The sequence below is a fragment of the Triturus cristatus genome, chromosome 1_2 (genome assembly GCF_964204655.1).
Source record: "Triturus cristatus chromosome 1_2, aTriCri1.1, whole genome shotgun sequence".
Classification (NCBI taxonomy): Eukaryota; Metazoa; Chordata; class Amphibia; order Caudata; family Salamandridae; genus Triturus; species Triturus cristatus.
In genome coordinates, this window is record NC_140580.1 from 280,197,103 (window position 1) to 280,223,316 (window position 26,214).

The 26,214-nt window shown below is 45.8% G+C and overlaps 1 protein-coding gene across 2 annotated transcripts in view; it reads left to right on the top strand.

Moving 5' to 3' along the window:
* Positions 1–26,214, top strand: part of LOC146867160 (polyunsaturated fatty acid 5-lipoxygenase-like) — an 854,256-nt gene that overhangs the window by 625,754 nt on the left and 202,288 nt on the right. For both annotated transcript variants that reach the window (XM_085603708.1, XM_085603710.1), the window contains one exon: positions 11,112–11,233. In XM_085603708.1, the coding sequence (XP_085459834.1) occupies positions 11,112–11,233 (122 nt within the window). The remainder of the gene's footprint in view (positions 1–11,111; positions 11,234–26,214) is intronic.

Here is a 26,214-nt window from a genome sequence, read left to right on the forward strand (position 1 = left end):
GATGTTCAAGGCGGATGGGTTTGTTTAAAAATGAACCTTAGAGGTGCAGTAGTGTTTGATCTCTTGAATTATTATGGTCCCATATTCGATGACACTTCGGCTTTGCTCCAAATCTATGACTTATTGGTTGTCTCTGAGGGTTCTATAATTTGGGGGGAGATTTTAACTTTATTCAGGATATCCATTTAGACACTTCAAATCCAGCTAAGAAGCAATTAAAACCTAAATCAACTAAGTCAATGAATAGGATGAAACAAATTTTTGCCTTGCTGGATCCTTCGCGTCAAAGTCATCCAGGGCAATCACACTATACTTGTTTTTCCTCTAGGTACAAGACAGCATCCCGAATAGTTTTTTCATGATTGACAACCTGCTATCCAGAGGGGAATCTGATATTGTTTCTAACTCCTTTTCTGAACAGTCAGTTATTTCCATTAGAATTAAGATGAATGAAACACGGTCTAGAAATATCAAGTGGTGGTATTTTGATAAATCCCTCCTGCGAAGATGAGGAGTGGATTGCTATAATGCAGACTTTTATTAAGCATTCTGCTCCTGTGTTTTCTGTGTGGGAGGCTTTTAAAGCAGCATTTAGAGGCCAAGTAATAGCATAGACATCTGCTGTGAAAAAACTACGATCTCAAGAGATACTTTCGCTTCAGTTAGCATTTGAAAAAGCTAGCGTTAACTTAAAGACGGCTAGGTCTGAATCTCAAAAAGCGGTTTCCCTTCAAGACCTAGCAGCAGCTAAAGACAAGCTGAGGCAAGTTTTTTATTCTACAGGCAATTAAGGGGAGTAAGGCTTATAAACAAACTATATGAAGAGAGTTTTTTTTTAATTGAGTTTTATTCAGACAGATATAGAACACAGCAGATAATGGTATGCAATGCACAATAATCACCGAATAGGCAACGTGCAAGTACGTTATTACAATAATACTTAATACAATTCTAACGTGGCACAAAGCCATACATTTTTAGGTTTGACTACAGCTCCACATACATTAAACAGTCAACAAATTATTTTGCAAATTAGCTCGGGTCTACATGTATAAGCGGGGCTGGTCTGGGGGGTTGCTGTAGCGACTGAGTAAGTAAGAGAGGAAGCAGCAGCTTGCCCCCAATTTATATGCAGAGAGTTAACATGTAGGACGACATCTGGCTTAGGAATAGTCAAAATACAGTTACTCAAATCAGAGATCCAGTTACGGGTACAGTTGTAGATTCAAAGGATGAAATTGCTAAGGGGTTTCTGTGACATTTCAAAAATATTTATTAGGAAACACAGGAAATTACTCTAGCTGCACTTACACAATATTTCAAATCTTTAGAATTGCCCTGTATCTGAAAGAGCATGAGTGACTTCGTCGATAAACCAATCTCACAAATTGAAGTTAGTAATGTATTAAAAACTATAGCTAATGCAAAAGCCTCAGGCAATGATGGCATACCCTGTTTATTTTTTTAAGTCCTTTGAGCCCTTGCTTCTGCCCTTCCTCACCAAATTTTATAGTTTTATTAAAAAAAAATGGTGAGCCTAAATCTAAAAACTTCAAAGAAGCCCTCCCTATTAAAATTCCTAATTCATATTTTATTGAGCTACATAATGTAATTCAGAATTTTATTTGGGCAAAGAAACAGCCTAGTACTTCGCTAGCAATTTAACAATTAGATTCAACTCGGGGGGGGGGGGGGGGGGGACTTGCCCTCCCCAATTTTGAGCTGTATTATTAGGCAGCATTATTGAATTTGCGGGGGGTCGTCTCTCGGTCGCTGCTGTTGCCGGCCGGCTTTGCCTCCCCTACACTGGAGTGTCGCTGCCTGGGGCATGTACCGCACGAGCTGCACGAACTGCCGCGCTGAACTCCGAGACGCGAGAGACTCTTCGACATATCCTCAGTCTCGGTCTCGGAGTCTCGGAGCACTGCGGCTGTGCCCGATCCCGCAGCATCTCGCAGGTATTCCGCAGCAACCCACCTTTACCGCGCCCTCGCATCCCCTCGCAACGCATTGGAGACAATTGAGGAGGCGGCGGTGGTGGTGGTGGCGGGGGTGGTGCGGAGCATGTGGAGATAGTCGCATGGTGGAGGCTAGCAAGATAAACATAAGGGCAAAAAGGGCGTAAAAGCTCAAAGACAGAAAAGCCTTCCCCCCCCCATTGAGAGTTGGGTGCCAACTAACAGTGACCAAGAGCAGGATTGGGTAATAATAATCTACACTAATAATAATCTACACTTGGCCTATTTGGCGCACTGGACATTTTGTCCAGTCTTTCTTCTGCCACGGAGCTTGAGTTTCAGACTGGACTTTGTGGAGTGAATAGCGCTGTGGAGAGTGGAGAGTGTGCGGAACTTTGACCAAGCGGTCAGTCAGTGGGAGGCGAACTCGAACGGGACTGCGAGGACCAGCAGCCCCGTCACCACGTCCAGCTGAGCCCTCTTCCCGACCTTGTTGTTACCTGCATATTAGAACCACATTAGCCCGGGACAAGGGCTCTAACTTCTGTTATTCTAGTTTTAAATACTCGAGTTTGTTTTTTAAATGATACTTTGCTGTGTTTTTTTAAAAAATTATTTGCTGCTTAGTTGATAGTGCTTTGTTGTTTTAAGCACAGTGCCAATGCTAACTGAGTGCTAGTTTCTGTAGTACATTGTGTGGCTAAGGGTCCCGGTCATTTTATCGCCGCTATTACTCTTGTCGTTACTTTTTAAGTACGCCTGTTACTATAGAAGATGACATCACTAAGGTCTGGAAGGAAGATTGCCCAGGACCGTATGGGGGGTACCGTTACAGGGACTCTCGATAACTTTATTACTAGAGCAACACGTGTCCTTGAACATGAAATTAGCCTAACGGAAAAAAGACTGTCCCTGGATTTAACAGCTAAGAGATCGTCTCTTGGTAAAATAATGACAGTTCCTTCCCCCGAGTCCAGGTTGCCCCATCCTGAAAAAGTTTTGCTACACAGCACCGAGACCGGGGGGTTGGATACGATAAATTGTAGTGTTTCGGATACAACCCCCGATAGTATATCCATTTTAGAGTCAAGACCTTCTGTCGTACAACCTAGCTTTAATCTTCCATCGCCTTTTATTGTACAACCTTCTTATGCCAATGTGGATAAAGGAAGCATCCCCCAGCCTACCAAAGGGAAAAGAAAACGTGTGGGTGTGCTTTCTAAGGGCAGACGTGCAAAAGTGCCCAAAGCATCTAAATTAGTTATTCCACCTAAAGTACCCCACCAATCGTTATCCAGCAGTTTTTCCCTAATCAATGCCAGTCCTGCACATAATAAGTCCCCACCCAGCCTGCCTGGTGATAATTCACTACCCAATGGTATCCTGGAGTCCTTTGAGCAATTGCTAAAATCTTTCTTATTACCGATTTATGAGAGATTTAAGCAACTTTTGGCCTCTATTGAGCAATTGGAAAGACATGTGCTTGTAAATAAGACCTTCTTGGAAAAAACTCCAGTGATCGTGCCAATTCCTAACCCTATTCCATCTGCAGGCTTGGCTGTTAATGCAACGACTGTTTTAAATGGCACTGATCTTTCTACCATGGTTAGCAATCCTCCCAATCCCCCTGCACTTGGAACCCCAGTTAATATACCTACTTTGGATCCCGTAGGGGAAGCTGTCCATACCTCAAATGGTGATCGTAGGATGAACCAGTTGGCTACAAACGTTCCCAATAATGAGGTCAACAATATAGTAGGGCAATCGGAGTCTCAGTGTGATGGTTCGTTTTCTAAACACCCCTGTATCAACCTCCCTCCTGAGTCACTGCCCTACACTGTTATTTTGGCTGGTGTTCCAAGGATTCCCCAGGGCAAGATAGAACCCCATAGTGAGCTCAAGAATAAGGTGATTCATCGGCTCAATGGTAATAGGCCTCTGCCCCCCGGCCTTCGTGCTGAAATCTTGTTCGTACGAAGGGTGAGTTGGTTAGGCTTTAAACCCAAGAACGTCGAGGGTGACTGCATAATTATTAATTTCAGGGACCCCAGAGTCGTGAGTCACATCTGCTGTAATTCAAATATTATGAGCTCCAGTGGCATATTTACCTTGGACTTGAGTTTCTTCTTTCCCATTGCCCCCCGTGAAACACGCTACAATCTGCCAGCAGGATGGGAAAGGGTCAATAGAGGCCATTGCCATCCTCCTAGAATGGACTTCAATTTACCATTGTTTAATCACTTTGCCCCGTTGAACAACATGGAAGGGGTAGACTTACTGGTTAATACCAACTCCAACCAGGGCTGTGTAAGTGGTATTGTAATTGGCCCTGGTCGCCTTGTCTGCCCGGGGAATGCAATTAGTAGCAGTTCTATGGAGAGGCCCTTGAGCAAGCGCATTAATACTGCATGCATCAGCCCCCACATGCCCTCTGATATCTATGACCCCTCTTCGCTAGTTTCGGTTTGTTCCGAAAACCCCCAGGGTATAAACCCCGTAAGTCCCTCATTCACACACAGTGAGTTAGTATCACATTCCTGTATGCCTGGTATTGACAGACTAAAATCTCTGTACACAGATTTATGTACAGGAGAACAAGAGTGTTCGGCCCCAGGCACGACTGTAATACAGCCTGTCCCTAAGGTCTTGTCCCAGGCTCAAATATCAGTTGTTAATGATAATCCTCCTCTCCCTACTTTGGTCTCGTGGAACATTGCAGGCCTAAGGAGTAAAACTGTAATAGAGGAGTGGTCCACATGGGTAGACAATTACGATATATTGGTGTTTCAGGAAACGTGGGCAGTGTACCCAGTATATCTCCCTGGTTTTATTAATTTTTATAAAGGGGCCATAAGTGGGACAAGGGGCCGAGCCTCGGGTGGTCTCTGCATCTGGGTCAGGCAATCCCTTAAGTGCAGTCTATCCGAACTGGTCATTGACAGTCCAGACCTTTTGATAATTTTGTTACACTATAATGATGACCCAGACATCATGATTATAAATGTTTACAACAGGGGCCAACCAGGCGGGAGAGGATCCAATACCTTTCTAAAATTAGATGGGTTTTTGGAAACAGTCAACCCCAATATTAATGTGATAATTGCGGGGGATTTGAACTGTTGTTTTGAACCTCTGAACACAGCCTGGGATTCGCTCACTGTGGAAGTGGACGCTAACTGGAATATCCCCCCTCTTGATCTTCCTCCCATCAAGAAGTGGACAGAATCTGCCATTCAGTGGATGAGTCTGTGTATGGGGCGGGGTTTCAGGGCAGCTAATGGGCGGACCAACTCCGATAAAAATGGCTGCGACACCTTTGCCGATGGTCGCCGGCATAGCAGGATTGACTACGCCCTTGTTAAAGTGGAGTTTTGGTCCACCCTAAACGACATGGTGGTTTTGGATCGCCCTGAGAGTGACCACAATCCTTTAGTATTGAGCTTCTCGCTTTGTGCAGTTAGCAGAAATGAATCCACCAAGTCTGTTACTTCAGACGCCTTCCTAACTAACAATCTTCGGAGAGTGCGTTGGGATAGGGTTGCTATTGATAGCGCTGTACTTACTGAAATTAGCTCACAAGTCTCAGGTGCGTTGGAAGCTTTTCATTCCCTCCAAGACCACGAAGCTGTCATAGGGAAGACCACGCGTATCCACGAAAATCTGTTTATGGGTCTCAAGGCTCTTTTTTCAAAGAAACTCACCCAACCCAAGTGTAACCACTGGTATAATAAAGTGTGCCGTGAATCTTATGGCAAACTAAAACTAGCAATTAAATCTAAAAACTTGGATAATATTAGATCAGCCAGGAGTAACTATAGCAAGGCCAAAGTTTTGGCTAAACAAGAATGGGACAACGAACACTGGCATGATCTTTTGGTTGCTAGTAAGGAAAAAAACCTGACCAAGTTCTGGCACATTGTGAAGTGGGGCAACTCTATGAGCTCGCAGATTCCCTCAAATCATGTCCTCCCCGAAACCTGGGTGCTGCATTATGAGTCGCAATTTTCCGACACCATCTTGGCTGAAGAGACCATTTCCCCAATCCTCCGGGATATGTCTATCCTTCAAAAATTTTTCTTCGATTGCAAAGAAGTCAAGATGGCTTTAAGTAAGATTCCAGTGGAAAGGCCCCGGGCATTGACTGTGTCCCGGCGAACCTTTTTAAATCAGATTTCATCAACTGGGTGCCATATATCGCATTCTTGGCTACTGCCCTAGCAAAGGGGGCGGCTATTCCCGAATCATGGAAAGGTGCCGAGATATTGCCCATCTTTAAGAAGGGTGATCGCTCGTGCCCAGGGAACTACCGCCCGATTAGCTTAATCGACTCGATTCAAAAAATCATCGCCAGGATGATCTGGCAAGAATCCAGTCTTGGATCGAGCAGGAGGACATTATTTCGCCATTGCAGGCCGGGTTCAGACCATGCATTAGCACTATTGACCAGGTCTTCAGGTTTCAACTGATCGTCTGGAAAACGGTCTACCTCCGCGGCGGAACTTTATACGCTGCTTTCGTTGATCTTCGATCAGCTTTCGACCTAGTTCCTAGGACAAAACTATGGGGGGTGCTAGCCGGGTTAGTGATGCCCATTGACCTTCTGAACATCGTCATTAGGCTGCACGATGATAACTTTGCTCAAGTCCGCTGGGGGAACCAAGGGCAGGTCTCTGAAAAATTTAAAGTAAATAGGGGTGTCAGGCAAGGGTGCGTCCTAGCGCCAACTCTCTTTTTGTTATTCATTAATAGAGTTGTTCAGTATTTTTCATCTATTTCAACCGACGCCCCCTCCTTGGGTGGTACTAAGATCCCACTGCTCATGTTTGCCGATGACACCCTACTACTGTCACAGACACAGATGGGGCTACAGGGGGCCCTGAATGAATTCGACAAATTCTGCCTTGACCATGATCTGCAAGTAAATGTCTCCAAAACCAAGTATATGGTTTTTAACAAAGGAAGAAGCTTGGCGGGTCATGTTACAATGAATAACGAAACACTTGAACGTGCGAACATCATGACCTATCTGGGGGTTGCACTTGAGAACAAACTGAGCTGGAAGCCGCAAATTGACATTCTATCCCTCAAATTTGCCCAGCTCTCCGGGTGTTTGGTAAAAGAGCTAAAACAGTCCCAGATAAAAAGGATAGGTCCTGCCATTAAGATTTATAACTCCAGGATCAGCTCCGCGATTATTTATGGTGCAGAACTCTGGGGTTTCGCGGATCTATCCCTCTTGGTCAAGGCGCAAAACAAATTCCTGAGGAATCTCACGGGCCTACCCAGCTCAAGCCCAGTAAAACCACTTTTACTGGATCTTGGGTGTTGCTCTTTTGAAGACATTGCCCGGTTTAAACCTCTGGCCTTCTGGAGAAGACTATGGGCCACCCCGGAATTAGCCCCATATGCTAAGGCATTTTTGGATGTTCGCTCCATACTGGGCTCTGGCAACATAGTCTGGTTTAAACAAGTTAGCTTGCTACTGGAATCTATGGGATTGGGAGATTTATGGTCTGACCCCGTTAATAACTCCTTCCCCTCCAAACAATTATTTAAAAGCCTCTACTGGTCCCAGGTCCACCAGAAACAGTTAATGCAAATATCAGCAGAGTCTTTGACTGGCAGGTTTCTTGAGCATAAAAATGTCCCACATTTGGAAGATTATTGGGACATTATTTGTAGGCCCAGCGACGGGAAACTCTACCACCAATTTAGGGTTGGTTCCCTACCCACCAAATCGTTCACCAAAAGTTGGAAGGGAGAGGTGTGTGATTCCTGCCGCTGGTGCTCCAACTGTGTTGAATCTGTTGGCCATAAATTTTTTGTCTGCCCGGCCTATGTAGCCCCCCGAGCAAAATGGCTCAAACCCATATGTCGTAATTTGGGTACTAGAGTGGGGCTCGAGGCGTTAAGAATATTAAGATCTGACACTAGTAATTGCATTGTAATTGCAGTGGCCAAATTTCTGGGTTGGGTCTGGATTATCAGAAATAGGACATAATAGGTATTTAGCACTGTGTTTTACTCAGCTTTTTATTTAGTTTTTAATATTGTAATGTCTTCTTTTTATTGTATGGAATATCCTTTTTTATACTGTACTGTCTTTTATGATGAATATAATCGATAATAAAGATTTTATATGAATTTGCTGGTTCAGCTCCTAATGATAGCATCTAAATTTGAAAATTTCATGCTAAATATTATGATGGCTGAGAGTGTAATTCAACTACCCGTGTTAATTTGTTCCCCAATATCTGATTTAGTTTGTCGTATACAAGTATTTTTCAAATTACATAAAATTCCTAGATATCACTTGTATTCGAAAATCAGTGAATGTCAGGCTTTTGGCTTGCTGCTTTCTCTGGGGTCCCTGCAATTATGGAAGGAGGCGGATTTTGAATGCTTGGGGGATTTTTTTAATATATCAAACATGATTACCAGCAAGTTATTGTCCCAGCAGCTGGCCCTAGGTTTTTAGCCCTTTCATTTAGCTTTAATCAAACATCTAGCTTTTTAAAAACAAATTATGTGATGACCAATAATGCAGCTTCTAGGATCCTAAGCCAACTATACGTTCAGTGCCTAAGTGGAGTCGGTAATTGGTATTTTTGCTTAGTGCAGTTGGGGGAACAGAAAGTGATTGATAACTTTTTTTCTAAACTATTAAAAGAAATGGAAATGTGAAGCAGGCCATAAAGAGCTGCGAGGCGCCAACTATAAAATAATGGTGTTTTTGTCAAGATTGCTAACCTGCTATACGCCGAAAAGACTGAATAGGATGTCCCTGGCTTCCTCCGAGTATTATTTTAGACGTGGGTATCTCAGAGTTAGGGTCTTGGAACCATATTTCTTTTAATTGTCGTAATCTACACCAATTTTGGTCTGAGGCATTTCAAAGGATTAAACAATATTTAGCATCAGCAGTTCATATTATCCCTTCTCTTAAATTAGTTCTATTTGGGTATTTAATAGAGGTTCAGTACTTGTCAAAGTATCAGCAATATTTCTGCTTTATAGCTATAGCAGTGGCTAGGTCCCTAATGCGTCAGAATTGGAAGTCCTATAAGGTACCTTAGATCCAGCTTTGGCTAGAGAAGATGGCCAAGACATTTATCTGAGGGGAAGAATATGCTAAACGCATAGGGTCCCTTCGTAGATTGGCAGCAACCAAGTCTGGGTTTTCTAACAATCTATTTTAAAATGCTTGGCGACACTCACACCCCCTAAGGTTCTTAAAGCTTTTCTACTATGTAGGTCGTATTTCATGTAGCTGGGAACTAAACCTGTTTTACTAATATGCAGTTCATCGCTTTGATTTAAATCTGATGTAACGTAAGCTGCTGCTATCAATGTAATCGACTATGGCTGCTGTTTTTTCCCATAGTTTGGCGATATTTGCACTATATTTCTGATTCTGTTGTTAGCACGTTATCTTCATCGCACTACCACTTTATCTATGTATTCATGAATTGATTGTTTCATTTGAAAAAAGTTTCTCCATGTAATTGTGTTGTTGTTTTCTTCTTTATTCTGCATCAATTGTAATGCTGAAAATCCACTCAATGAAAAAAACAAAATGTATGAGTAGTTGGTTGAAGTGTAGCAGGGTTGTGAGTGAGGTGTTGCACAACGAAATGGTGTATTTGCAATATGTTGCTTGTGTCTATGTGGAACTTGATGGATGAATGGCTAATGGGCTCTTTCAGGATTCAACCCTGTGATCTTTTAACACTCTGGAAAGGGGATCAGAGAGAAGGTTTATTTTTGCAGGCAATTCTGGAAACTGCCAGGTTTGATAAGGGTAGTCAGTGGGGAAGGGAAGAGTTCCAAAAGTAATCCAGCTTGTGAGATTTGTGAGTGGACCCCTGGCATTCTCGTACTGTACCACCTTCCAATCCTTTTATCTTGAAATGAAGCAGGATTCCTTTCGAATGTACAAACAAGCAAGCCCACAACTCATGGCTTGAGGCATCGCCCATGGCATGCCACAAACGGACTGTGAAGGTTGTAGCATGAAATGGGGAAACAGAAAAATTAAATGCATATCATTAATAATCTTGAAATGTATTAAAAGTACCAATCTTGTATGCCTGACCCCGTCCATGTGAAATTTTAAATGCTTTTGCGGGGATCCTTCTCACCACAAGGTGACCATCCATTACATTTGTTCTAAATATCCAAATAAAATGACAATTTCTTTTTTGGCCTTAAGAGGATGGTTCACTTGTGTCAAAGATATGCAATAAGTTTGTTCAACAACTGTAGTTATTTACAACCTGATTCCACTGCTGCCTTCGTGCTGCATGAGCATACAGGGATACTCCTTAAATAAGACTATCTTTTTCTCAAAAATATTTCCACCAGTAAGGACATATGGTGGCTTAGGCTTATTCAACGTCCATCACTACACACTAAATGGTCACACACTGAAAACCCAACAGCTTGCAGACACTAGTGCTGCTATCCAATAGAAACACTAGACCAGAGACTGGATCTTGAAAACATTTGATTCTTGAATTGCTTTGTGAACAGGACCATTGATAAAAGTGCTCTTAGTTATGTAAACGCTACATTATCAACTTATGGAAATATTGTATTGACTCAAAAAAGAGAGTGAATAGGTTTTAAAAGCAGATGCCAGAGGACTGTGCAGGCATGGTGCTACTATACCTAAGATTGGCCAGCTAAAGTAACTACTGAAGTTTGGAAAACGCTATATTGTGCCCAGGGCATGTGTAATGTGTTCCCAAATGAATCAAACTCTACTGTTCCGTCACCTAAAGATAAAACATGTTCTTTAGGAAAGCCTCTCTGATAAGAGCTGTCAACTTGACAGCCCTAGTGGTGGTCTACTCTTTAGTGAGGTACAGGCGGTGTGGGAGTTACAAGAGACTGTGTACCCTTTTGTACCAGCCGCCACTGGCCTCAATTGTTGAAGTCGGTGTAATTCACACACTTCACCACTATTTCTGTGATCACAGTGTGACAGTCGTTGGTAGATTTTTTGGGTGCAACATGTGACACTCTTTTCTCTCAAAAAGTTCATCTTTAGAAAGCTATGAATAAAAGGCATGTCATCATGTATCCTTTCATCCTATTTAGAGTGTATTGATTTACTAGACTGCAAATTAATTTTGTAAACTCTGCTTGCAGCTTCGTCAATGATGTGTTGATTATTTACTACAAGGGAGATGAGGACGTGTGTGAGGACACTGAAGTCCAGGCCTTCGTCAAAGATGTTTTTGTGAATGGATTAAGAAACAGCAAGGCTTCAGGTAAAATTGGCAAATTTTCTATGGGAACTACTATAACTCACATCCTTCATGGAGAGATATAGCCTTTTTTTTCTTGTAACTAACGATGGGTCTGAGACTTCTAAGCTCAAAGTGAACAACTAAACTGGCACCTGCAGCAACAGAAAGCCATCTGCTAGTGTCCCCAAGCATTCCTACGTTTTCTAGGCACCATGGAATTGACTTATGTTGATGCAGAGTTAATTTTAGACGGGAGACAGCTAAAAATAAGACCTTTTGGGTTTCAGGGATCAGGAGTCTCCCGCCAGAATCGGGTCGATTGGGATGTATGCGTAGGTGATTGCACCGTTGTTTGTGCATCTCTAAGGGGACTCCCAACATTTCTACCTCTCACACGCACACCTGCGACCTTACATTAGGTGCACTTTCTCTCTGCTCAGCTTTATAAAAACTACAGACCTCATATTGCGTCGCGTTATTTGGAGTAGGGTGAATCAAACAAACGATTGGGGCACTCCACGCAGTCACTGCATTCACATGTGTAGTAGTGTTCTTGAAAAGTTAGAAAGGCATAGTGTTAAGGAAAATGATCAGTCACTCCATATGCAACGTAGACAAATCACAGACACGTGTATATTATCTGCCAATTTCACAAACAGGGCCGGTTTTAGGATTTGCGGGCCCGGGCCAAAAGGGAATGTGCGATGCCCCTCTAATTTACATAAGTGACACAGCTCAGGAAGCTGCTTTGTGCAGACTCCTCCTGGGCCGCAGCTCTTCCTCCACTCCCTCTACAAGCACCCCTTTTACAGCTCCTATCGGGCTGAAGGTGTGAGAATTGCTTGTGGGGAGAAAGTTAAAACTGTGAGAGCGCTAAAATGCTGAATGATGGGCGTCCTGCAGTGTCTCTGAATGGTCTCCTTGCAATTGGGACAAGAGAATGTGACTCCCTCCCCTAGGCCTCCCGACAGATCTCAGTGAGGCCCAGGGAGAGGGCCCCTCCCATTAATCCTAATTGCAAAGAGGCACCTCTCTTTCAGTTGGATCGGCAGGGAAACAAGAGGACACACCACCGGTGCAGGCCCCATGCTGGTGGGCTGAGTGCGACGCCTTGGGCAGCTGCCCACACTGCCCATGCCTAACGATTTTTAGGTCTCGGCTCGAAGGCTGCACTTGCGCAGTCTCGATCCGAGATTTAATGACTTGGAGAAGAGGGGCTTGAACCCGCCCCTCTTCTCCCCTGTTCTCCATTGGCTGGCCTCTTGAATGCTGGCCAGCCATTGGAGAAGAGGTCCGTCACTCCGATCAGGCCCCGTCCTTTTCGGATTTGGGGCGTGTTTTTTTCAACAAATCTATCTCCTCCAGCCAATGGCAAGAGGAGAACACGCCCCCGAATCCGAAATCGCCGCTGCCTTTCTCCGAGGCATTTCTGCTTCGCCTCGGAGAAAGGCAGTGGTGTGCTTGTCCTCTCCCCCTGCTCTCTCGGTTTGAAGGTGCTAATGAAGCCGTGCGGTGTTGCCTTTATTGCAGTTTCCCCACTTCTTTCGAGTGCGGTCGAGTTGTGGGTGCCACGCTCTCTGCAGTCCTGCTACATGTATCGCCGTTTCCAGCCCTGCTTTCAGTGCCCACAACAAAGCGTGATTGCTTGTTTCCGCGCACTCTCGTCTAGATTGTGTCAGAATGCACTGAAGCATGTAGGTCTCAAAACGAATGCGTACATCCCTATACCCTGGCCCTACAATAGACATTAGGATAATTATAAAGAAGTTGTTAAAACGATCCTGTTTCGATTTAGCATTTTCCAAGACGCTCCTCCCCTCCCCGGGTTTCTCACCCCTGGCTTCCTCTCAGCCCTTACTTGTGTTACGAGCAGGAACACGTGATATTTCACAGGTCGTTTTAATAACACGGCTCTCCCACAGCGCTTTTTGTCCGCACAGGACAGCAAAGCACTTTACCGCAACCTGTGCTAGAGAGCGCTGGAGAAAGTCCGTACCAGTGTGTCCCGGGGGAAGCCTGCCAGCTGTCTCGAACAGTGTAACGGGGGGCAGTCTGTACTGGGGGGCACGGTGAGCAGTGTGAACTCTCTGTTCTGAAGAGCAGTTTGAGCAGTCTGATTTAGGGAGACCTGGCAAGCACTCTGCACTGGAAAGTAGTTTAGGCAAACTCATGCAGTCTCTTACGGGGTTCAGCGCGAGCAGTCTCTACCGGGGAGCAGTCTGAGCAGTCTGTGTCCGGGGGAAGCTTGTGAGCAGTCTTTACCTAGGAGCAATCTGTAGAGGGGAGCAGTGTGAGCAGTCTGTACTGGGGAGTTGTCTGAGCAGTCTGTGGCCGGGGGAAGACTGTCGGAGGTGTCTGTACTGGGGAGCAGTCTGTACTGGGGGGTAGTGCGAGGAGTCTGTACTGGGGAGCAGTCTGTACTGGGGGGCAGTGCGAGGAGTCTGTACTGGGGAGCAGTGTGCACAGTCTGTCCTGGGGACACTGCCAACAGTCTTCTAGAGAGCATTGCAGAAAGACAACAAGTGTTGGGTCCTGAGAGAAGTCTGCCTGAAGGCTGTACTGGGGACGTGGCATAACGACCAGAGCTGGCGACTTTGAAGCTGGGAAACCGGATTCGAGTCTCTGCGTCGGCTCACCATCCTGTGATTCTGAGCAAATCCCTTGATCTCCTCGTGCCTAAAAAACGAATGCGCTCTTCTGTCATGTAATTGGTGCTCACGTAAAGCGCTCCGATACCTTCGCGTCGAGTTTGCGCTATATAAAACAGCAACACAATACGAGAGAGTAGTGAGTGCTACGGTCTGTACCAAAGAGCATGATTGGTAGTTCATTCAGCAACACAATACGAGAGAGTAGTGAGTGCTACGGTCTGTACCAAAGAGCATGATTGGTAGTTCATTCCAAGGAGCAATGAGTTGAATCAGTGCATACCCTCTGCACAAGCAGCCTGCCCTTGAAAGTGAGGGCCTCTCCTTGCCTCTGCTGTGGGGGAACCCCTCCCCTTCCCATGTGCCCTGGTCTGAGCTCAGCCATGATCCGGCCACAGCCTGCTGCGGCCCTTGTTCGATGCGCCTTCCTGCGAAGTATCCGTCACACCCACCCCCTGCGTCTGTTATTTTGGGTTTCTAATCTCGAACACTGGCGCCCCCGGAAGCCCCACGAGGGCCATGAATCCACAACCCTCCCTCCCCAGAGAAACCTGCAACCTGGGGCTCCATCTTCGCAGAGTGGGACCGGGGCTCAGACGTCTTGCGTACATAAATCATCGAGTGCAGCATAAGGAGAAAGTAAACATTAGCCACGCACCTCCATTGTTTGCCACTGCAAGATGGCTTTATGTGTTTCGTATGTTTGCAGTCACCCACAACCCATGAGCCCTTGTGGCAGCATCGTCTCCCCCACACAGTATTGTATCAGAGCACCAGCCGTTCTGTACCTTGACAAAGGGTATATTTAAAACGACTCTAAATGTGGCTGGGATAAACTTGATGTGGCGCTCGCAGCAGTGTTCTGGTTGTACTCACTGCTTTAGGTATTGTTTCCAGCGCGGCACCATGTTTTGACCTGCCTATGTTTCCAGTCAGGCTGGATCAGCGCGTGTATCATTCCATACTTGTGTACTACGGGTCTGGCAGAAACGTTATACAAGTCTTGTGTTGTGATCACAAGGGTCCCCGCTCATTAGAGGGTTGGGCTTTTGTGCCCACTACACTCCTCCAAGGTGTCTACCTGTCTGCTCCTGATGTGTGCTGCTGTTGTGACTGTTGGTAAATTGTGTGCAAATATAACACTGAAGCTAAAATACAGACGAGAGGTTTTATCCACATTTGATCGTTTTGAGTCCAGACTGGCCACCAAAACAGAACTGCGCTGGGGTTGTACAAGGCTAGTTTTTGATGTAAAATAGCCCTTCTGCGGTGGGTTGTTCTGTGGGGTTCTGGTTCATGGACTTTGCTCCTGTGCTCTCGAAGAAGGTGGGATATTTCACGCGTTTAAATTAGAGACACGAGTCTGTGAAGAGGAATGTCTGTCGCTTGGATTTGTATTCTATTAACTCTAGGAATTAATACATGTACCCGAAAATGTTCCCCAAGGACTTACACGAGCTGCAGTAAATATTCTCTACACATTTCCAGATCACACACTTTGTATTTTTCTAGTTATATTAATTCTTTTTTTGTAGGGCGTACTTTATCCCTAGATGTGTTACATCCCTCCTGCGATGAGAACCACGCTACTTAACTCACGCATACATATACAAAGGCACATTTGGAGTGTCTTCGTGTGCTGTAGCAACTGTTGTTGATGATGTAGTTAGTAAGTTAGAGCTCATGTTGAGCAGTGATGAGGTCATATTCCGATTCTTACATTTGCCTGTTTGTAATTGTACTAATATTTGAGTAGCTTCCATGATAGAATGTGTTGTCTATTAGTGGTAAGTGGTTTAAATGTTTTAAAAACAAAAACATAAACAAAAATAATGTCATGAGCAATTCCAATAGCTCTAACTTTAACAATGCCGAGACCATTGCATTGTAAATGCTTGTTAAATCTTAGCAATAGCATACAACGGGGTGCCAGAGAGCAGGAGACGAAGATGGCCGTCTGGCTGGGTTGTCCACATTAAATAAAGCTGCACTTTCGCCATCCCAGAGTGGAATGGTTGCTTCCTAAACAATGTCCCTGCCATCCTGAAAATGCCTGGCCTAATGCGACTTGTTTTCAGGCGGTACAGCTGACAGATGCCGGTGGATTAACCGTCGCTGCAGAGAGGCTCAGGAGGTAGCTGTGCGCGTGCTCCGCTGCACCCGGCCGGCTTGAATGGCGAGATTGAGCCAGAGGGCCGTGAGCAACTGTTGGTGGACGTGAGGTGTCCTGGCAGGCTGGGGAGCTGTGCTACTGTGACCTGGGACAGTGTTTTGGGTGAGTCACGAGCCTGCTGACCGAGGCTGGTTGAGGCCTGCAACCGCTGAGGGAGGTCCAATTGCGTGCTCGTCTTTAAGTGGTCCCTCACTCTGATGTGTGATAGTGCCGGTAACCCACCTCTAGAGGTGAGTGCATGAGATGCGAGTACACTGACCGGGGCCTTTTGGGGCCTATAACTGCATAGCTGTCAAGTTTTCAGATTGCTGAAGTGTGACATTCCCATGGTTGCAGTGCACATATGAGTGCCATTCTATTGCCAAATGTATGACAGTTCGAGTAACACGTTTTTTTGTGAGTATACAAAAAAATGAAGTCCATTTGAAGAGAGAACTATCAGAAATTATCCCCCTTTTAAGCAATGAGAGGATCCAAATAGGCCTGGAAACGGCTGCAAAATACCTGAAATGGACGCTCACAAACCTGATGAACGCTCCTGATTTTCTGCAAAGCTACAAGGGACTAGTGTCAATTGCCACCTGCTCCCTTAGCAAAGTGTGTTGCAAGATAGCTTACAGGGTTAAAGCTTTGGTATCTGAAACCCCGAGCACAATTTATAGAATTGATGCCCACGACCTTTGTGGAGCTCGATAAGAAAGCTCTTTGAGTTGAATATGGAGAGCAGAGATCAGTGTGTGTCTCTCTTTCAGTGTTGAATGATGGCTCAGCCTTTGATTTTGTGACCGCTGTACCTAAAGTGTTTGACCCATTTTGTTAAATGTTAAAACACAAGATCTTCCTAACATGGAACATGCTTAACCCAGATAAAATGTTTCCTGACAAGTACTCTAGTCATTACAAGTGTGACACGTCAGTTTGGTTGGACTGTACAAAGGAGGTGGTCAAGCCAGTGGAAATCAATGCCTGCAGCAGTCAGACTGATCTGTGCCAAGTTAGTGTAGAGTGCCACCCGGCCTCTACGAACGTGGGTGTACGCACAACACTCCTCGTGACCGGGCCCGGTCCGAGTGTATATAATAAACGGGCCAAGGTCGCACGTGACCTTGCGGCCGAAGTATACACTAGTGTGGTCGTGTGCGTTTGAGTGCTACGCAACAGCATAGGCCGTCCTTACCCTGCCACACTACACTGGCACTTCAGAGCGTCCCGGCCTGGCAAATCTCCCGCACGTAACCCCAACATCGCCTCGCAAGGAGTGAGCTGTGCCCCTGCTGAGCCTGGTATGCAGGCAACGCTGCCCTGAGGAGAAGACTGCATTGAAGGCCCAGGGGGAGGCTCCCTTCCTCATTGCAACGGTGGGACACCTGTTTAAGCTGCCAGGCAGAGCTTCCAGGGGGATCATTCAAGAGGGCACAAGCAGGCTGCACCAAAGAACAGAAAGTGGTCTCCAGAGAGTGATTCCAGTGAGCAGACACACGTAGTGCAGCGACATGGGCGATGAACCAGCAGCTCCGGCCCCCACAACTACTCACTCACATGCCTCAGTGACGTCCCTGCCGCCATTTAGCCAGCTAGCTGACCCCGCCACTGCAGCGCCATGGTGGAAGCGGTGGGTAGGTCGGCTCAACCATTACTTAAACCGGGACTCGCAAACACGACGGCAAGGTGAAGCGCTGGCTCCTCATGCACTTTGAGGGTGACGAGCTGTACGAGCTGTTCGAAACTCTACCCAATACCGGCGAAGACGACGACTACGAGGCCGCCATTGCTGCTCTGAACAAATACTTCGACCCCCTGATGAACCTGGATTACGAGAGGTTCAAATTGCGACAGGCCCGGCAGACGGAGGCGGAGACGATGGATATGCTCTACGCCAGCCTTCGGAAGCTTGCGGCCACCTGCACGGGCATAGACCACAATGATGAAATCAGAGTGCAACTGATCTCAGGATGTAAATAGGTCGCCCTGAGACGTCTCATCCTGCGGCAACCGGGCATCTCGCTAGATGAAATTTGAATCCTGGCCCGATCACATGAGCTCTCCGACAAGCGCGCGGAGGAGATGGAAGCAGTTCGACTACGAAACACGTCGCTCACAACAGCGCCGAAGCAGGTGCGCGTGAAGGAGGAAACTGTGGAAGCTATCCAAAGACGGCCAGTGGGGACTCAGCGACGAAGCGCAGGGACACGGCCCAACAGCAAGTGTGGATACTGTGGGTTTGACCACGGAGAACACGACAAATGCCCCGCGAGAGAACAAGCATATGCCAAATGCGGCAAGGCCAACCACTATGCCAGCGTGTGCCGAGGGCGAGGAGGAAGAGCACAGGGTAGTGCACCCAGAGGACGCCAGATGAGTCTGAGGCAACTCACGTTGGAAGACCAGGAAGTCGCCGATGCCCCGGCCGGAGCTACTGCCACGGCCTACTATGAAGACGACGATGATGCATTCGTCATTTCCTTCGTGGGACGACAAGGAAAGAAAAGGCGCCCGCCCCCAATATGTCATGTCAGCATCAACGGATGTACCATACAAGCTCTCATCGACACAGGAGCGTCGGTGAATGTAATGTACTCCAACCAGTTTGACCAGCTACGGCCCCAACCATCCTTGGTCCCCAGCAAAGCCAGGATCTTCACGTATGGTGGCACCAAACCTCTCCCATTGAGGGGAATGATTGAAGTCGAGATCTTAAGCGATGCTCACACAATGACAACGACGTTCCGCATAACGGAAGGAGGAACAGGTACGCTGATAAGCTGCCACACGGCGGATGACCTAGAGCTCGTATTCTTCGCCAAGCAAGTACACGAACACCATGCCGAAGACATACTAAAAGAATTTTCCAAACTCTTCACGGGGATGGGCAAGCTCAAGAACTACCAAGTGAAGCTACATGTCGACAAAAGCGTCCAACCAAAAGCACTCCGGCACCAGCGGATCCCACTTCACCTCTGCCCGCTGGTGGAGCAGGAGTTGCAGAACCTGGAAGACATAGGAGTGATTGAGAAGGTGTCGGGGCCCACCCCAGTGGTGGCACCAAAACAAACCGGCACCATCCGCTTGTGTGTGGACATGCGGCTCCCCAACCTAGCCATTCGCAGGGAGCGGCACGTGACCCCGACGATGGACGACATCGTAGCTGATTTAAACGGGGCCCAGTGGTTCTCTAAACTTGATCTAAACTCCGGTTACCATCAGCTAGATTTGGCTCCCGAAAGTAGATATATAGCAACTTTTTCTACACACGTGGGCCTGAGAAGATACACAAGACTCAGCTTTGGAGTGTCGTCCGCGGCGGAAGTTTTTCAGAATGTGATTCAAGAAACCCTGTCCGGCCTCGTCGGAGTAATCAACCTCAGCGACGATATCTTAATATACTCACAGAGCCTAGAGGAACACCACGCTCGGCTGAGAGCCACATTACAACGGCTAACAGACTGTGGTCTCACCCTACACAAAAAGAAGTGCGCCTTCTACCAAAGCTCCATAGACTTCTTCGGGTACGTGTTTTCCAGAGAAGGACTTCGAGTGGATCCCCGGAAAGCAGCGGCGATCAGGGACGCTCCAGTACCGCAGAATCCGACGGCAATCAGGAGCTTCCTGGGAATGGCGACGTACTGTGGGCGGTTCCTCCCGAATATCGCCACGATCTCCGAACCGCTGAAACAACTGACGAAAACAGGAGCGCCGTGGACCTGGACGTCTCGAGAGGAGGCTGCTTTTCAAGGGATCAAAAAGGCACTGCTGGACCAGACGACAATGGCCTATTTTCACCCGGGATGAAATACGGAGTCGACGCAAGTCTAGTGGGACTGGGCGCTTTAGTCCGGCAAGAGGCTCGGCAAGGAATCTACGTGCCTGTCGCATACGCCAGTCGGGCGCTATCACCAACCGAGACACGGTATGCACAGATTGAGCGCGAAGCCCTAGCAATCCGCTGGGCATGTCAGTATTTTCACCTCTACCTGTTTGGCCATTCCTTCAGGGTAGTAACGGACCATAAACCCCTCTTACCGTTGTTCAGCGGATCCAACAGGTTAGCCCCGCCGAGGATCGAGCGGTGGGCAGTACAGCTGCAGGCGTACTCCTTTCAGCTGGTGTACCGCCCTGGGGCTGACAACCCCACGGATTTCCTGTCGAGACACCCATCGCAAGCTGAAGACGGACAGACACCAGAAGACAGCCAGAACATGGAAGCATTTGTGCATATGATCAAGGTTGATGCATGCTCGCGGGCATTCACCAAAGAGCATCTGTGCGACGCCACCGAGCTGATTCCCACACTACAGCGAGTCAAGGAAACCCTGGCCACTGGAAGATGGCATAGATTCCTCGACGGCGTGGCGGATCTCACTGAAGAGGAGCAGAACGCCATGAAACAATTGTGGAGAGTGCGGCATGAACTCAGCATCGGAGAGTCTGGACTGGTGCTCCGGGGCCAGAACATCGTCGTCCCACAGAGGCTCCACATTCGCATGGTAACCCTAGCACACCAGGGTCACCAAGGAGTTGCCAAGACAAAGGCCCGGCTCAGGTCCAAAGTATGGTTTCCGGGGATGGACAGGATGGTTGATGAAGAGATGCAGACCTGTCACCCCTGTGCCATCACAGGAGCCGATCCGGCTCCCATACCAGTCATCACAGAAGAGCCATGCAGCATGCCCTGGACCAAAGTGAACGTCGATTTCGGCAGCTTCCCCGACGGACGGCACACACTGGTGGTAATGGACTCGTGCACCAAGTTCCTGGTGGTTGAGTTAGTGCTGTCCACAGCTTTTGCACATGTCCAGCCTGCTCTCGAAAAGATCTTCGCAACCTTTGGGCTGCCGGAGGAAGTGAAATCAGATAACGGACCACCGTTCCACGGTCAGGAATTTCAAGACTTCCTGCAGAAGCGAGCGATCAGACATCGGCAAATCACACCCCAGTGGCCTCAAGCCAACGGGGAGGTTGAGCGATTTATGAGGACTCTGAATAGGGCACTGCGCCTAGGGATGGACCAATATCAAGACCCAGAAACCTGTCTTCATCAATTCCTGTTTGCGTATCGGCAGACGCCCCACTCCACGACAGGGTGCGCCCCAGCAACGCTCCTTCTAAAGCGGCCACCGTGGGATCTCATCCCCAAAGACCCCGATTGGGCGCTGCAAGTCCTCGACCAGGAGCGAGCTCAACAGAAGCGCCAGAAAACCAATGACAAGGCCACCCTCAGCCGAGAAGCCATGGTTCCAGCCATCCGAGTTGGGTCTCAGGTAAGTCTGAAAGATCGCCATCCCGGCTGGATGTTCCGCACACCTTATGAGCCAGACGAGTGGCCTGTCACCCACGTGAACGGAACAATAATCACCGTCCAGAGAGGGCGGCATACGGTAGTGAGGAATGTATCGTGGTTCAAGGAAGTGGTGAGGAGACCACGGTCGACGGGGGCAGCACCCGAAGGATATGAAGAGATGTCCAGACTCCCGGACATCATTGCACCAAGCCCAAGAGAGAACCCAACACCATCGCCCCGGCAGAACGCGGAGGACCACGGTGCCCCACGCCCAGCGAGTCAAGTGGCAGATTCCGATCCCGACGGGCGTCAGTACTGCGCCACCCCAACGCAAGCGTGACATCACCCCGAGGTCAACGCTACCAGTTGAGGCCGAATCCAGCACCCAGTCAGAGGCTAAGAGACTATGCATGTCAAGCGGCTGAGCACGTGAAAACATCACCAGGGTGATGGCCAGAGACTTGATGAACATTCTCTTCAGCACATGCTGACCGTTTCTTTCTTTCTTTCTTTCTTTACTTCTCTCTCTCTTTCTTTCTTTGCTCTCTATCTATCTTTCTCTCTTTTTCTATTCCTCCTTTCCCTGACGCCTCCATTTCAGCCAAAGGTTTGGGGGGATGTAGAGTGCCACCCGGCCTCTACGAACGTGGGTGTACGCACAACACCCCTTGTGCCCGGGCTTGGTCCGCGGGTATATAATAAACGGGCCAAGGTCGCAAGTGACCTTACGGCCGAAGTATACACTAGTGTGGTCGTGTGCATTTGTGTGCTACGCAACAGCATAGGCCGTCCTTACCCTGCCGCACTACAGTTAGCACTGATCACGCACTCCTCACTCTGTGCATGCTCGGGACATTCTTAAACAGGCTGCCCATCAGCACCAGACACACTCTCACCCAAGCCCTCGTCACCAGCCGCATGGCCCACGGCAACTCACTCTACTTGGGAATCACCGCTCAACTACTAAACAGACTCCAGCCCATCCAGAACGCAAAGGCCAGGCTCATGCTTGACCTCACAAAACAGACCCACATCACCCCCACCTCAAATCTCTGCACTAACTCCACATCAGCAAAGAATGCCAGTTCAATCGTCTCCCCCACACCTACAAAGCGTTACACAACAAGGGACCGGCATACCTCAACCACAGGATGAACTTCCACCAACCTACCCATATACTTCGCTGCTCCTCTCTCTTCTTGACCCACACACCCCACATTCGCAGAAGCAGTGGCCGCGCCTTTTCACACCTGGCAGACAAATCCTGGAACGTCCACCCCCTCCATCTCCGCATAGCGCACTCCCCTCCCATGCAGGAGTTCAGGAAAGACCTAAAGACCTGGCACTTCGACTAATCCGTCTCAGCAGCAGCAACCTCCCCACCCCCCTCCCCAGTGCCTGGACACCCCCACGCGTGAGAAGCAGTAGTTTACAAATCCCATTTTATTGCTCCTCACTTCAGCAGAGCTCACTAATTGGGCAAGCTAGAGTCATGTATTCGTCTTGAGCCCAGTTACGCATCGCAGCAGGCAGAGGGAATGGCCCTGGACAGTGAACAGCAGCGAGAGCTGAACCTGATGCAATCATTATGTGAGCTGACAGCCCTTTGTGCTACAAACCATTCAAAATGTTGTGCAGGTACAGATCTCTCGTCCCTATTTCTTCCGAAAAAATATTTTTGCATTCCATCTGAGACTGTACTCAGGTCATTCTTCCTTCATCCCTATGCTTTCTCGGCTGAGGAGACATTTCACCGTCTTCATTGCCAGTGTGCCTTGAACTTCTAACTGGACTGAACTACCAATCTTTTGTGATGTCAGCTTGGAAGCTGCCAGGTCCATTCCGAAAGTGATTTATTATTTTACTATTCCCATGGCACTCAATCTCCACTGGGTTCAGGGTATATTCTACCAGGGCTAAGGCAACTTTGGTGGCTTTCTCCAGACATGTACCCAGTTGTCAGAAACATATGACACTTTGCTAACTGGGCTACCCCACATGCACACTATGCGTTGGCCGGGATATTCTCTAAAATCTGTCTGCCTGGGTCTACGCTTTCAGATCCATCCTTTGCCGCCTCCTTTTTCATTTTAGTTGATGTGGAATCTACCACAGAGTTGATGTTTAGGAAGAGACCGGATTTAAGAATAAATAAAGTTACTTTCCTGGCACATAGCCCTTATGCCGATCCCTTAGCCGTGATTGAAAACACACATCGATGGGCTCTTTTACCATGATGGGAACTGACAGGCCATGCATCGATATGTGCATGTCTGTTATGATGTAAGCATGTGTGCCCAGTACCTGACTGCAAATCACCATTTTAAAAGATGCAGACTCTGGTTCCGCCATTAGGCACAAGGGTACTCATATGGTTGAAAAAATGGATAGAGGCTGTCGATAGGAGCATCAGAGTCACCATTTAGTTAACTTAATCTTTTTGTTCACAGTAGGATACCCTGCAAGCTTAGGTGAAAGTTTCTCAGTGTCAACGGTGAGCAACTATGTGTCTGTGAGGCTAGCGTGCCTTATATCCGTGTTTCATTAACATAACTGGCTCACTGGGTAGCAAAAAATACCTCCTATTCAGAAGGGATTCATCTTGACCCTAACAAGTAGAATTGTATATTTTAGATCGTGAATTTTCATTGCCCAATGTCTCTAAATTCAAGAAAAACATTAGTTTGTATTTCTTTCCGCACTTTCTTCCTCCTACCCTCCCTATGATCCCCCTCTCTTTGGTCCTATCGTCTCCCACCACTTGCAGAGGCCTCTTTCTAAGCTCAAATATGCTTCCGACTATTGAGGCATTTATGTTCTTAATACCTTTCCCCGCAGTTTGTATCGTCTTTTATGCATTTCTTGTATGGGAAATATGGTTTCCATGCATTTTTGCAACTGTATTGAATCAATAAACTTTACCGGTCACTAACAGAGGCCATATTACATAAGTGTCCTGGGGCAAGAGCATTTATGCCCATTTTTTGTACTTCCAGGTCACTTTTTTATTGGCAAATGGTAACAGTTAGCCCTTCTGTAGTATATTGCACCGGCAACAATCTCAATGTGTCATTCATTCCTTTGCTTTGAAACGTGGCATAATACAAATGAAGGGATGCCTTTGCCTCTATGCCTTGCTGTATTTCTGATTGTGGGTGGAGGGAGAAAACCGGGTTGCGGAGGCAGACTTAGGAAGCACAGTCAAGAAAGTAGTAGGCAGTATGCAATTGATTCAGATGTAGTTTACAGTGTGTTGTACAAGTAGAGAGCAGGTTGAAAGAATTTTTTCATGAAATAGGAGAAACTGACCCCCCCAGACCTGTAGGTCCTCAAGACTGGAAACAAGAGATTTATTTTTTCATCAAGATAATTTCTTCTCATTGCCATCCGACGGTGCGCAGTCAAAATATCGATTGTTTTATATCGACCTACACTAATATCGAGTTTTTAATATCATAGGGACAGAATGTCGATGTCAAGAATATCGGTGACCAGAATATCGACCTTAAGGTAAGTAATATTGTTTTTTTTTATATCGAAGTAAGTAATATCAAAGTAAGTAATATCGTTAGCAAAAATATCGTTTTTAATAATATCGATACTTATATTAGTGTTATGTATTTTAGTATGTATTTTATATGCATGTTTAACATTTTTTGTAATGTATTTTTATTATTTTTAAATATATGTAATAAATGTTTAGAAATTAGTTATTTTTCTAAAGTAAATTTTGCGTTTTAGTATCAGAGCGGGTTGTGGGTTTATATCAGAATAGGATGGGAAGTAATGTAATTATAATTAATTAATGAATATGTTTTTATTTATTGTTAGTGATTATTAATTTATTGTTAATTATTAATTGGTTATTAATTTTTAACAATTTAATAATTTATCATTATATTAATTATAATTAACTTAGTATTAATTTTTATTTATTGTTATTGTTGATTAATGTATTGTTAATTAATTATTAATTGGTAATTAATTTTTAACAATTTAATAATTTATCATTATATTAATTATAATTAACTTAGTATTAATTTTTATTTATTGTTATTGTTGATTAATGTATTGTTAATTAATTATTAATTGGTAAATAATTTTTATCAATTGATTAATTGATATTTAAAATAATGATGTTAATTTTTATGTGTAGCGGGTTGTGGGTTTATAGGGTAATAGGGTGGGAAGTAATTTAATTATCATTAATTAATGAATATGTTTTTATTTATTGCTATTGGTTATTAATGTATTGTTAATTATTTATTAATTGGTAATACTTTTTATTAATTGATTAATGTATAATTATATTAATGATAATATTTTATTTATGGTTATTATTAATTGATTGCCAATTAATTAAGTGCTAATTAATTTTTGATTGATTAATTTATGTTTCTATTCCTTAAAATTAATTTATTATTAATTTGTGTTTGTTATTGTTAATTAATGTATTGTTAATTTATTAATTGGTAATTTGTATTAATTGATTAATCGATAATTACATTAATTGTGTTCTTTTTTATGTGTATTGGGTTGTGTGTTAATGGGGGAATAGAATGGGAAGTAATTTAATGTTATTTAAGTAAATATTAATTTAGTTTTATTGGTATTTATTATTAATGTTTTTGTTAATTAAATATTATGTTATTTATTTTTCAAATGTAATTTAATTAATAAGTATGTTAATTTAACCCCTATGCTATCCAACGCTGTCCCTACTGTTGCACTCACTGGACTGGGAATATGAATTTTTACCCCTACGCTATCTAACGCTTTCCCTACTGTTGCACTCCCTGGAGTGGGAATAGTAATTTTTACCACTACGCTATCCAACGCTTTCCCTACTGTTGCACTCACTGGAGTGGGAATAGTAATTTTTACCCCTACGCTATCCAGCGCT